The sequence below is a fragment of the Dryobates pubescens genome, chromosome 15 (assembly GCF_014839835.1).
Source record: "Dryobates pubescens isolate bDryPub1 chromosome 15, bDryPub1.pri, whole genome shotgun sequence".
NCBI classification, from domain to species: domain Eukaryota; kingdom Metazoa; phylum Chordata; class Aves; order Piciformes; family Picidae; genus Dryobates; species Dryobates pubescens.
This window is the reverse complement of record NC_071626.1, coordinates 10,734,404-10,748,560: the sequence shown is the minus strand read 5'-3', so window position 1 is coordinate 10,748,560 and position 14,157 is coordinate 10,734,404. Positions and strand designations below refer to the sequence as shown.

Genomic DNA, 14,157 nt, shown 5'->3' with positions numbered 1-14,157 from the left:
CCTTCAAGTTTAGTGCTTTGGCAGAAGTACCTGGTTGGAAATTGTCTGCAGGAAAGCAGCTTTATGGGAGGGCTAAAAGGTTGAGTGTGTGTCTCTGTGCTAAAATCAGGCTTATGAAATCAATCTCTCAGCATATCTACAGAGGAAGGCCGGTACATAATAGATCCTGTTGAAATAGTTTAGGCTTTGCAGCAGGTCCATTAGAATGACACATTGGATATAAGCATTGAAGCCAATAGGAATTGTTCAAATTTGAGACTGCTAGCTTTGCTTTTGTGGGTTTCTCTAAAATCTTCTGCATTGCATCAGAAATAAAAAGCAGGAGCAAGAAATGGCAATTAGCATATGAGTAAGTAGGATGTCATGACTAAGGGCATGCTTCAAAGGCACTGACTTGAGTCAATGGCTGTGTTTACAGGAGAATTTGGATCATATTCTACATTTCTCATCCAGAATCTGCACAAAAGGCAAAGAGGTGATTGTAATACCTATCCGTAGAGAAGAGTTTTCTCTGTGTAATCTCATTTTAGCACATACTGAATGAAGGGGACTTAACAGGACTGCTCTATGGCAAGAAGCACGTGACAGGCTCCAGTCCATAGCCTGTCCCAGCAACACACAGGGTCTTTCAGTTTAAATATTTTAAGTAAAGGATGAAACATGCATGTGCACATAGACATACATATGAACATTTTTATATAAACAGAAAAATTACCCCAGTCTGTATTTTTCTACCTCCTGTATTTCAGCTCTGTTCTGCTCATTCTCATTTCTGACATTTTGCAACCTAACAACAGTGCTGTTTGTACAGCTGATGATCACTGACTGGATCAGGACTATACATCAGAATATCCAAAGGCTGCCTTTAGACCTCTTAAAATTCAGTCTGTGGTATTATGCTTCCTTAGCAAACCAAAAAACACTAATCCTTCCATGTGCATATAGACACATATTTAAGCATACAGGCATGTGCACACAGACACAGAGGACAAGTGAAAGAGATAAATGCAAGAACTGATTACCTTTTAAACTAATAACCATTTACATCTCTCTAGACCTGGAAAAAGCCTTTAAAAAGGCAAGCTAAATAATTCACATTCATTTTAAGCCCACCTCAGCACTGATGAGAAGCATAAAGGGGCCTTAGAGTCAGAACTAGCCCAACAGTACCCACTGCCACACTCCCTTTTCATGTTTTACAGATATTTGCATTACAAATGAGATTCCTTAATTGCAGCTTTAATTCTAAATAAAACATCATTACAAATATTAAACTGTAAAGAAGCAATAGCTGGCATACTGGAACAAGACCTTAAGGGTACATTCTGATAGAGCCAGCCTGTGAGTGACAGACTCACAACAGCCACTGCTGCTTCTATCACAGGGCTCAGTTCAATTAGTGCTTAAGTATTGCTCTCTGATTATAAAACCAGCAGAGCTATTTTAACATTTTGTCCACTGGCCAACAGTAGAGAGAAGCATTGGTGGCTGAAGGAGCACCTTTCACCCATACACAATGCCTAGCATGACAAAGCCCAGTTGTGTTTAGGGGCTGCTAGTCTCAGTTTAGAGCAGGAAAAATAATAGGTATTAAGATTAACCAAATAGCAATTCCTACTTTATTTACACGTGGGTTTGTAGAAATGATGGCCATTTATGTAATATATATGCTTAGGAATCCTAATGTAAATGCATGGCTGCATCTTGTTAGACTAAAGGTCCATCTAGCCCAGTATCCTGTCTCCAGCTGTGAGCTGGAGAGGCTGCCTAGAGATGAGTGTAAAAGCAGAGTGAGAGTAGAGCAAAGCCTCTTCAGAACAATTCCCTAGTCCTGAGCTTGTGGTTCAAGGACTTTCTGCACCAAAGCTTAACAGCTCCTGATTGATTTTCTTTCCATGAAGAGCCACTTTTAAGCATATGTATATTTTTAGCAACATTACCTCCTGCTCAAAGGATCATTACATTGTGGGTGAAATGTCTTTGTTTTGAACCTGCTACTTGCTTTTTCCCCTTCATGCACCCTACTTCTGATATTGGGAGGAATGACAAACAGTGGCTCCCTGCTCACCTTACAAGCTGCTTCATTTCTGAAGATTATCCTGCAACAGATCATGGAAATGTACTGTATTTTAACAGGACACCTGTGACACCGTAAATGCTACAGCTGTGACACTATATATGCTACAGCAGACAGAGTGAAACTATGAGTGGTTTTCATGATAATCCTATTTTTAGGGTCTCATAATTTCAAGCCTGAAATTTGTATTCTGCAATAAAAAGGACATAGTTAAATTCAGAGGGGAGATTACATCAAAGGTAACTAATATAAACCAGTATCTTCTCCTACGTGACTACCCTTAAGATATCTGAGGTTAGATTTTTTTTCTATATGTAACTGTTCTGATAGCAGGCTGTTAACTTTTTGGTATCTCTTGGCAAGTTAGACTCGTGTATTTCTGTATGTCTAGCTCATTCTTTCCCAGTATCTCTCTCTCTCTCTCTTTTTTTTTAAACTTTATAAATGGAAGAATGAGTTACATTTCTTTTTCAGACACAAGTCATACCATATACCATATTGCGTTCTACTTGTCTTGAATAAGAAACAGGCTTGAACAGTTAGTCATTTTCAGTATCTGTCAACTAGATACAAGCTCAGTAAAATGAGCCATTTTAAACTTTCAGGACTGCCATTTTCTGCAACAAGAACTTACAGTCACTGTGCACTGTTCCCCAGCAACTTGTCGTCTGGAATAAATCTGTTTATTAAGGATTTACAGACCTCTGGAAAATGCAGCAACAAGTCTGTGATTGCATTCATGCTCTTCAGTATAATTTTAACCTGCATTCTTAAAATGTGATTTAAGTGGTTTGTTTTCTTGTGGTTGGTTTTTTGTTTGTTTGTTTTGTTTTAAAATACCTTACTCCCCTTTCTCTTCTTATCCTGTTCTCTTAATTTATCTGTTGTATCCTTATGCCTCTGACTGTCAGAATCTTAGTAGTCTTCTAGCACATTCAGTTCACTTGATTGTCTAAAAGCCTCTCACTCTTGAGAGGACTTTTTTCTCCATGTGCTTTTGCTCTCACTGTGTGCTTGCCTTCTTGCTCTCTTTCTTTCATCCCTGCTTCAGCCTCTCAGTTAACGTTTATCTCCTCCACTCATCACTCCCCACTCCTTTCAGAAGGCAGTGGGATGGTCAAATAAGTATCTGGAAAGCCATGCCTTGGGCTAAAATATATCTATCCAGCCTCTGAGTGCTATAGTTAAAACACTAGGAATGGTATCTCCTGTGGTCATTTTATCCACAGACTAAATGGAAACACTCCAAGTCCAATAATGTTATTGATTGCCAATTACCTCGTAACTGCTAATGTGTACACGATACTGGCTTTGCTTTATTGATTTTTATATAGAGGATGCTGTATATTTTAGATTTTTTTTCCCTTGAAGATAACATAAAATGTTACAGGTTCCCTTTTATTTTCTTTCAGATTATGTAGCCAAAGTTGGCACTTGGTCTATAAATCTCCAGAGTCCACATTATGCGCAAGGAGTTGATACACATCTGGGCATAAACACTTCAGTTAACGGCTTTTGACATTGGAATTATATGTACTAAGGCACAGACACATACATAAGAACATCTGTATGTAAACATCCTTGATTTCAAACATTTTTAAAGGATTTGCTTCGTCTGAAAGATTCTGATTGCAAATCTTATGCAGATACACAAAAATGCTGCTGTGTTTGGTTAAGGGCAGTGCAGAAAACCCCTGCAGTCTCACAGCCTATGCGTTACCTTGAAGTATTAACTCACTCTATAGATTGCAGCATGGCAAAAAAAAAATCAGAGACCTAAATCTAGTAGTCTTGATATTTTAATTTCTTCTTCGTTATTTGTGCATTAGTATCTACTAACCAACATTGACATTACTATGCTGAACAAACACACAGTAAGAAACAAGGCCTTTCCCTGGAAAGCTATCGGTCTAAGGGCGTGATTTGCAAAATTGCCTAATGGAATTAAGAGCCTAAACCCTCATTTTCAGCCTGTGATGTTACCTCTGCTGGGGATTTTTAAAAGGCAAAGTAGACCAAACAACCCAACCCAACAACAAAGAACAGGGGAAATGCAGGACTAATAAGATAATTTTACAGGTGAAGAACTGAGGCACAAATTAAATGATTTACACAGCATCACTCCTGGAATCTGAGCAGTGACCTCAATTTTCCCAAGTCCCTCTGCACTCCACTGCCGACTCTTCAAGTCTTCATGCTGAACGCACCACCCTTTAAATTGTCAGGTCCTAGGCATCCCACTTACATTCTCACTGTTAACATCTGTCTCACTGGGGCAGCCAAAGAGTTCCCGTCTCAGTAAATTCCCATCATATTCCAGGAATGTCAGGTAGAGGTTGCGGAAAAACTCCACGTGCTTGTTTTTCACTCGCAGCTTCTTTGGTGAGTTCCAGTGAATCACCTCAGAGCAAAAAAAAAGAAAGAGAAAACACATTCTGCAGTTAGAATACAGATACACTTTATCTGCTCTTCTCATGAGTGTTCAGTTCACTGCCCTCTCACAAATGAATAAAACCCCAACCCCAAAACAGACTTCTGTCTTTTTATTGAGGTATCACGATGGCTTTGCCACATCTTTCACAAGTAAGTACATACTCTGCAGGTGATGTGCTTTGTACATGATGAACACATACAGCATGATGTTCTCCTCCATGAAGAACCTGCACATTGGAGTTGGGATGTGGCTCTAGTTTGTGATGCAGCACCTCAGAAGTGCTGTCACAACTCCAATCAAGGACCTGATAGGTTATGGACTCTGTTGGACAAGATGGCAGGATGATGAATGCAGGGGTGTATGGTATTAAACATTAATCTTAGATTGACACATGACTGTTTAAGATAATGAAATCAATTCACTGTTTCAGGCTGGGTGGACATTTCTGTGGTTAGGTACCGAGAAGAAAAAACTTGAATTCACCATTTACACCATTCAAAAAGGACTGAATGTAATCTGACTTCCTTTTTGCCATTGCTTCATTTGAACAAGCCTGATCTCAGTTGTGTTACACAGTAATGCAGTACAATGCTTCACCCTTTGAATTCCAATTTCTACCAGGTATTTAGCCTCTTCTAATGGGAAATGACTCTCACACTGGCCTAGATTTAACTCCAATGCTGACATAAAGGGCCTGATTCTCATTTACATCAAGGCAACTTTGCACTGCTGCCAGTGTGAAAGAGAATGGGGCCCTAAGGAAAAACAAAGAGGAAGCCAAAAGTGGCTTGCAGGAATGATTTCATTTTATAGAGGCTATATTTCAGGCACAAGTGAAAAATACCAAATGCTTTGTATTCAGTTTTATTCCTGTGACTTCTAAAGAGATTAAAAAATAAAAAAAATAAAAGAGTCTCCCTTGGGAATGTTTCCAAGCTATGAGTTCTGGAGGTTCTCTGAATCCATTAAGTTAATTGCGTGAAGGCACCGTGTCACTCGCGCAGAGCCAGAGCTGCACCACCAGCTGCCGAGCTGGGTGCACGGTTAAGCTCTGCTCTGAACATTGCGTTGATGGGAGGGAATGCACAGGGCTGAAATGCAGCACATAGAACAGAAGCAGCCCAGAGTGGGTTAAGTAGTTCCCTTCGTGTCAACAGCAACAGGAAGCCCTCTGAAATCACACTCTCTGTCACTGAATGAGCAGATTGAAGGAGGAAAGAGCAGGATACAGTCCTGAATGTGTCCTGTACTAACTTCAGCGACAACACAGACTCTCCAATGGGTATTTGTACTGCCACACAAGCTCTTGTCACTCTCTTCTACAGACCCAACACTAATGAAAGTATCTCCTGATAGGGAAAACTTTATCCCTTCCTGGGATTTCACTGCTGAGGCTACTAGGATGTCAGGAAACCATATATGTGGCTACAGAAAAGCATTTATGGGAAAGAAAAGGACAATTTCACTCATTGGCAAATCACTTTTTCCAATTGGAGGAACACTTTAATTCCAGATTACAATGCATCTACACACTGTGTAAATCTGGAAAAATATCTGGACAAAAAATACTTGTTGTAGATGTTTTTCCCAGGTAATGCTACATTCTTTGCTGGCTTTAAATTTATCCATATATTCGGAAGTGTAGCCTAACTGAGCACTAACATGTTGCTGCAACGTGTGCTGAAAACACAGCAGCAAAAGAAGCTTTAAGGTAGGTTAGGACATAAAATTAAGATGACAGATTTCCTCCTTCAGAAAATGGATCTTCAAATCTCCTTTGAAAAGAACTTGGCATATTTCATCCATTGCGTTTAACTGCAACAAAAGGCGTGAAATGCATACCAAAAAAAAATCTCTGTGACTGAATTCTACCTCAGGGAAACAGGCAGATGTAACAGAAGCATAGGCTGAAGGAATCTAAAGGGCTAGTTAACAGTTTTGCAGGTTACTGGTATGTTTTCCTAAGCAGACACTGAATTAAAATATTGCACTCATTTAAGAGTGGACTGAAGAAAGATGAGAAGCTGGCAAATGGGACAAAAAATACTTGCAAAGAAAAATCTGTGTGCTCTCTGTACTACTGCTACACTTCATGTGAGTTTCCTTTCTGGATGTCTTCATGAGCATCCCACCTCCTTGCTAAGCACTCTGAGCGCTCACCCTGGGGACCATAAGCACAGATATTGCTAATGATAACAAACTCAGTAACTGCTATGGGACAGGCTCTCTAGTGCTGCAGGTATTTCCCATCAACATACATGTTGTCACATCACAGCCAAGCACTGGTGTTGATGTTGCTACCCAGTTGTGTGTGGGATGATGCCAAAGTCAGTTGTCAGTGTACAGGCTCTTTGCTGCTGTGCTTTCAAAATCTGCTGTGTGTGTAAAAGCTGGTAAGTGTCAAAGGCCTAGTTGGTGGTTCAGATCTGATCAGATTTGAAATGTGTCAGGATGCTGCATGTATACAGATGTCAGGGGAGCCTGGAGTGAGCTGAAGAAAGCTGAAAGGGACTATCCAGAAAAGCTGATTCTTTTTAATCAAGAAAGACAGTACACACCAATGCAGCTAAAGAACATCGAGGAGCTGTGCAACCATGTGGATGACCTGAGGCAGGAAAACCACAAAACATGTCTACCTAAAAAGTAGGCTGATGTTCAAATGTAACATGATTAGATAAAATTTATGTGATATATGAAAGCATAAAAATTAATAGCAGGTTTCAAAAAGCAACAAGACTCCTGATCACTGATGTACAATACACTACATCCAGCTGACCATGAGCCAGCAGTGTGCTCAGGCGGCCAAGAAGGCCAATGGCACCCTGGCCTGTATCAAAACCAGTGTATCCACCAGGAGTAGGGGAGCAATTGTGTCCCTGTACTGGGCTCTGGTGAGGCCACAGCTTAAGTACTGTGTTCATTTCTGGGTATAAGAAAGACACTGAGGTCCTGGAGCATGTCCAGAGAAGAGCAACAAGAGTGGTGAAGGGTTTGGAGGGCAGAAAACACAAGCAGTGGCTGAGGGAGCTGGGATTGTTTACTCTGGAGAAATCTATGGGGAGAACTTACTGCTCTCTACAACTAGTGAATTGATTGGAGAAAGAAAAAAAAACAGGTGAAAAGAGGCTACAGGGAAATCGTAAGGAAAAAACCCAGTCAAACTTAGAATCCACTTAGTTTGCAGACTGAGCAAGTGTCATCTCAACATTAAAAAGAGAAAATGAGTCTGGAATCTAAAAATCTTGTTACTATGACATCCCTTTTCTGAGTCTGAATTGCACCACAATACTATGTTTATTTCTTCTTCTATTTTCCTTCCTATTGTTTAAGCTATTCCAAAGATCTGTTGGCTTACAGAAGAAACTGTACCTAGAGCATATAAAATTGTAGTGCCATTATCTGCGTGGACACTTCAGGAACAGCGCTAGCCTGCAGGCTGTCCCACGGATCCTTCCCACTCATGATCAAGGCCTCCCGAGAACTAAGAAAAACACAACTCCTTAATCTTCATTTAGCTACTGAAAGATCAGAATTTAAAATTCTACATCTATTTAACACTTGGTTAGCTGTCATTAAGCAACTTGGCACTATCCACATTTCTGTTAATACTATCCTAGTTAATCACCAACTGTTACCACTCACTGATTATGCTCAGCCAGCCTCCTGGAAGACTTACACACTTAGGACCTAGCGAATGGGGCGAATTGCACCAACAGAATCACCAAGGTTGGAAGAGACCTCAAAGATCATCAAGTCCAACCTGTCACCACAGACCTCATGACTAAACCATGGCACCAAGTGCCACGTCCAATCCCCTCTTGAACACCTCCAGGGATGGTGACTCCACCACCTCCCTAGGCAGCCCATTCCTACGGCTAACAAGTCTCTCAGTGAAGAACTTTCTCCTCACCTTGAGCCTAAACTTCCCCTGGAGCAGCTTGAGACTGTGTCCTCTTGCTCTGGTGCTGGTTGCCTGGGAGAAGAGACCAAGCCCCTCCTGGCTACAACCACCTTTCTGGTAGCTGTAGACAGCAATAAGGTCTTCTCTGAGCCTCCTCTTCTCCAGGCTAAACAACCCCAGCTCTCTCAGCCTCCCCTCATAGGGCTTGTGCTCAAGGCCTCTCACCAGCTTTGTTGCCCTTCTCTGGACATGATCAAGTGTCTCAATGTCCTTCTTAAACTGCAGGGCCCAGGACTGGACTCAGTGCTGAGTACAGGAGCAGAATGACTTCCCTGCTCCTGCATCCATTCTTGATGCATGCCAGTTCCTATTTATTCACCAGGTTCTGACCCAAAGCATCAAATGATGACACAGTTAGAGCCTTGCAGACTGGCAATGAGAGAGAAGGTAACAGAGGATGTAATACTGCTGGTGGAGTCTAGGAGAGTGCCCCAAAGTCGGCTACCCACATGGAAATACACTGAAAACAAAAAATCCCATCAATCCTCTTTAAGTTACCAGCTGCATTGTCCTCACTGGGGTGATTAAATATTTTGAATCTAATGTTCAAACCACAAAATGATAAGCTTCCTATAGGTACCTTTATTCATTTTTTCTCCCTGAAGCATCTTCTCTCTCCATAAGAAGTCTTTGGCCATATGTTTCTTAACCACAGTCTCTTCTACTTTTAACCCAAAGATGCATCTTGGTAACTTCTCTCTCTGTTTCAGCCCTTATGAAATCAGGGAATACAGGATATCCTCTACACTTAATACCTACTTTTCAGGCTCAAGGGGTAAAAAGTAAGAATAAATTAAGCAAATTTAAATTTATGCCTAAAGAAGTTGAATTTTGCAAAGCACTGAACAGATATGCTTAATTAAGCCTGTGAGCACTTCACCATTTAAATAAATAAGTAAAAGTGGTATTTTGTAGATAGGAGGTTTCATGCTTAAAAACTACACTCACTGTTTAGGCAACCATTTTGCACTAAAATCAACAGAGTTAAACATTGAGCAAATCTGCATGGTAAAGCCACCTATATTTGCCATTTTAATGCCATCTGAATACACTTTTTTTTCAGGCACATGTTACTGAAATGTTTAAATATGGCCCAAGTTGCCAGAATCACAGAATCAATAAGGTTGGAAAAGACCTCAAAGACCATCAAGTCTAACCTGTCTTTCAAGACCTCATGACTACTAAACCATGGCACCAAGTGCCACGTCCAATCCCCTCTTGAATACCTCCAGGGATGGTGACTCCACCACCTCCCTGGGCAGCACATTCCAACAGCTAACAGCTCTCTCTGTGAAGAACTTTCTCCTAACCTCAAGCCTAAACCTCCCCTGATGCAATTTGAGACTGTGTCCTCTTGTTCTGGTGCTGATTGCCTGAGAGAAGAAACCAGCGCCCTCCTGGCTACAACCTCCCTTCAGGCAGTTGTAGCGAGCAATAATGTCTCCCCTGAGCCTCCTCTTCTCCAGGCTAAACAATCCCAGCTCCCTCAGCCTCTCCTTGTAGGGCTTGTGCTCAAGGCCTCTCACCAGCCTTGTTGCCCTCCTTTGGACATGATCAAGAGTTACACTGCAAACAAGCGCCACATAAGTAATTTATGGCTCGATTAGCGATGCTTGGAATCGGGTTTTATCAGGAATGAATAGTTTAATAAAAGAGCCAATTTCCCCAGAAAGGATCAAACATTTAAAAAAAATGGTATCAGGGAACTTTCAGATTTGAAATCAGCCAACAATCCAGAGGTCCAAGCACTGCTTTTTGGATGTAGAATTCAAATCCCTGCCCTGCCTGATTTGGTGCCCATGGTTCCAGGCACTACCTTACTCTCTAGATTACTGCCTACGTTATATGGCAGTAAGCTGACAGACTGTCACTGTCTTGTACTTCTCAAAGTTCTTATCTTTTCCTCAAAAGGATTTGCATCTCTCCCTACACCTCTTGTACCAGTGCTTAGTGAGAGGGCTGCAGCCTGATAAAAATACCCCTAAACCCCCTTCAGCACTCCCTTTTTATCAGAGGAAAAGCACCATACTGATTCCAGTGTTCACTCAAGGGAGGGGTATGTTTTAACCACTTGAAACTATACTCCTCTCATTGTAGCTTTTCCTTGATTGGCATTAAAAGGTGCAAGGTAGCAGAATGCCAGAACTGCTAGAGACCAGTGCAGAGGTGTTTGGCCAGCAAGGGGTGGCTCAGGGACTGGGATGGAAAGTGGTGCAACAGGTTATGTCTGAGGCAGATCCAAAATGATGTCTTTGGGTTATGGACAAGAAACCGTTTAAACTTTTCTAAGCAATCTCACATAGTCATCCTTGTGTGGAGGACACTCCCAGGCAGGGCACAGTGAATCACATAACACAATTTTAGAATGTGGAATTTATGAGGTTAATTATCTACATGGTAATTTATTATCAGCTGTGTTCAAAACAAGATTGAAAAGTCATCAATAAGTTTAAAAGCATTTTTCCTGTTTTGGAGTGAGAGGGTAAGTTCTCATAATTTGATACATTCTCATTGAAGAGTCCAGAATATGATTTTTGTGCTTGTGAAGTACCAGATTCTCTGTGTGTAAATAGCATCTGTATCCTTGACAACCAGACTTCTCTTCATGACTGACTCATTCAGTGAGGTCATGATTCATTGTTGGAGGCATCACAATGCATTACCTTCTTCCACAGGATTTTTCTTGCCATTTGGTTTGTGCCAAATCATGGTAATGGAGATTTCAATACAGACAGGAACAAATTATTAACCAAAAAGAAATAGAAACACAGGGCCCAACCCAGCAAAAACACTGCATAAATGAAGCTCAGTTCCAGGCAGATCCCCATAAGCTTTGAAGCCCAGCATGGCGTGGTCCTACAGCACCATGTAGTCTAATGGGGATCACAGGAGGAGCTGAGATAAACAAGATGGACACTGGATGCCTGGACAGAATGGCCACTAGCCCTTCCACATCTTTTGGCCAGTGTTCAGTAACACCTTCTGAGTGTTTCTCCAAGGTGTAAAAAAATGCCTTGCAAAAATAAACACCTCTGACCTTTTCAGAGACTGAAGTTGTCTCACTTGGCAAAAGGAATTAAAGGGCATTTTCTTCCTGTTACTTATTCTTTGTTTTATATTAAAATTGTTCAAGACATTACTGATTGATGCAAAGCATCCTTAACACAGGTGCCCTCAAGGTGGGAAAAGGAAGATTTCTGTAAGTGTAAATTTTACCCAAGTTTTGATTTCATGCACCATGGACAAAGCCCACAGATTTCATTCTAGTGTGGCCTCTAGCACTACACAGTATGACACAGAAGGAAAATAAGCATTTAGGTGAATAAAAAGAGCATAGCAGTTTTATTTTGAAGTTTCTTTAGTTGGATATAAATTTAATGGTCACTAGCAATGCAGAACTTGGTTACAAATATTTCTATTCTTATGCTTTTTTCAAAGATCTTCACATGCAAGTCCTTCCAAGTTTGCAAGTGCTGCTCAGCTACAGCTAGGAAGTAGAAATCAATCAAACATCTTCTCTAACATAAAGACAGCACATAAAAAGAAAATTCAATAAAATGGATAGAGATGCAAATTAATGAGTAATACAGAGAAAAAAAGAACCCTCTTCAGGCAGTATGAAATATTGAAGTGCTCCACAGGCCTGCAAAAAGTATGCTGGCCACCCTATGTTTGCTTTAGTGTGAACAATGCAGCAAAGAAGCATGTATGTGTACACATACACACACCACCCCTGAACAGCAGCCAGCCCTGAGGCTCTAGGCTTATTTGACACAATGTTCTGTGTAAGAGATGATAAATTATCAAGTCCCATAGACTTTGAGGCCAGCTGGAATTAAATCTTTTCAGACCTTTTCAGTGTGATATGAGGAATGCAGTCTTATTTGACCAAGGAATACTTGACTGGACCAGCCTTACCCTGGAATTTAAATCTCTCCCTGAATTTCCTCCTTTCCTGTGCTATCCTTCTTAATCCTCCAGTACAAACTTCACAATCTATCTTTCTCTCCCTCTTACCCTGGAGGTTTCCTTTACCTCGTTTCTTATTCCAGTCTTACCATAAAATACAGGATGTGCCAAATATGTTGTGTCATATCATTTATATTAAATGCCACGGAAGTGACTTTGGTGATTTTAAGAGTATATTATCTAACTGGAGCTTAATGACATTTGCTGCTTTTTATAGAGAACAACACAGCAAACAAGCTGGTTTCTTTTCAAAACTAGAACTTTGATAATTTTCATAATGCAAATTCACAACTTTAATTGGTTTATGCCTCTTTTTTTTTCTTTAATAGTCTGAAGAATTTTAAACAGTGCTGCCTGAGGGCCAGTTCTTGAACTGCTGAATATGGGAAGAGCTTTATTGAAACCAGGGGGCTTATGTGCACTAGATAAGGCTCTGGCCTCTCTTTCAAAGCAAAGAATTTCAGCCCCAATTCAGTATTGAGGGGATAATTTTAGCAGTATGAGTAAGCCCAGTTCAGCTGAAGAAATTGCTTATGTGTCTGCACCCCTTTTTGAGTTAAATATTTCAGACCAGAAAGCCAGTGCAGGATATTAGGCAGCTTAGACTTCATTGCCTATGCTGGAATGGAACTGACAGTGTGATACAATATACAGGTAATAAACAACCAAAACTAGGTGATACTTGTAAACATGTATTTGTTAATTAACAATGAAGAAAGGATTCAATTTATTTCTAAGGTACTTCTATCAAACGCTTACTTGCAGTTGTTACATATGACCTAAAGGTCCCACACCTGAAGCAGATTAGCCAACAGCCATTGCAGCTAAAGATTTACCTGATTAGTTGTCAGATGTCTACTCCAAAGCTTAACTGCTCTCCAAAGCCGCTCATGGTGATCTCAATTCAACTGCCTAAATACAGATATACAGCAACACTGAAAGCACCCTACTGTTATCCTGCCTGCCCATCAGCTACCTTGCCAAAAGGGCATGGTCTCCTGTAGCTCTGTTTTGTGCCTGCCAGTCTCACACAGACATCTGTGTATCTGTGATGAATCAAACTGTGTTTGGAGAATTGAACCAAGTCCTAGATTCTCAATTATTAGCTCCAGTATCTTTATCTTTGTCTCATATAAATGTGTATGTCTTAACCTTGTGATGAATTCAACCTGACTGTCTCAGTGGGTTCACAGAACAACACTGGGATATCTCCTAGGTAGGAGGTCTATTTTAAAAGAAATAATTTTTCAAAGAAAACATTTACCCTGCTGCTACTACACCTCTTCTTTTGTTTCAGGCCATGCAATTGCTGTCACACATGATTCTCAACATGGGCACAGAACTAAAATGTCTACCAGCACTTTGTTATAAGACATAAAACCATGACGCTTTTAAGCCCATGCATCGATCCTGCCCTACAAACATCTATCATAAAACTTTTAATGATCAGAGTACTGACCAGTATACTGATCTGACTTTAAAAGCTGTCTTCTCAGGATCACACCTGAATAGTTGGTTGTGAATACTTTGTGTATGAAATTGAAGCCAACTTTGACAGGTCAGTTAACCCAGACCTTCTGTCTTTTGGGAAGTGCAGCTTTTAAAATCGGTGTGTCAAGCGTGATTGATTTTCCAGTATCTGGTGTTCAGATTGAATGCTCTCGCTGCTACTCTACAAATGGTTACAAGGGAAATTTGCTAAGATTTAGGAAATAT

The 14,157-nt window shown here is 40.7% G+C and overlaps 1 protein-coding gene across 1 annotated transcript in view; it reads right to left on the bottom strand.

Annotated features, from left to right (window-relative positions):
* LARGE1 (LARGE xylosyl- and glucuronyltransferase 1) overlaps positions 1-14,157 on the bottom strand; it is a 287,244-nt gene that overhangs the window by 30,013 nt on the left and 243,074 nt on the right. The window contains exon 11 of the mRNA XM_009896150.2: positions 4,323-4,478. Within this exon, the coding sequence (XP_009894452.1) occupies positions 4,323-4,478 (156 nt within the window). The remainder of the gene's footprint in view (positions 1-4,322; positions 4,479-14,157) is intronic.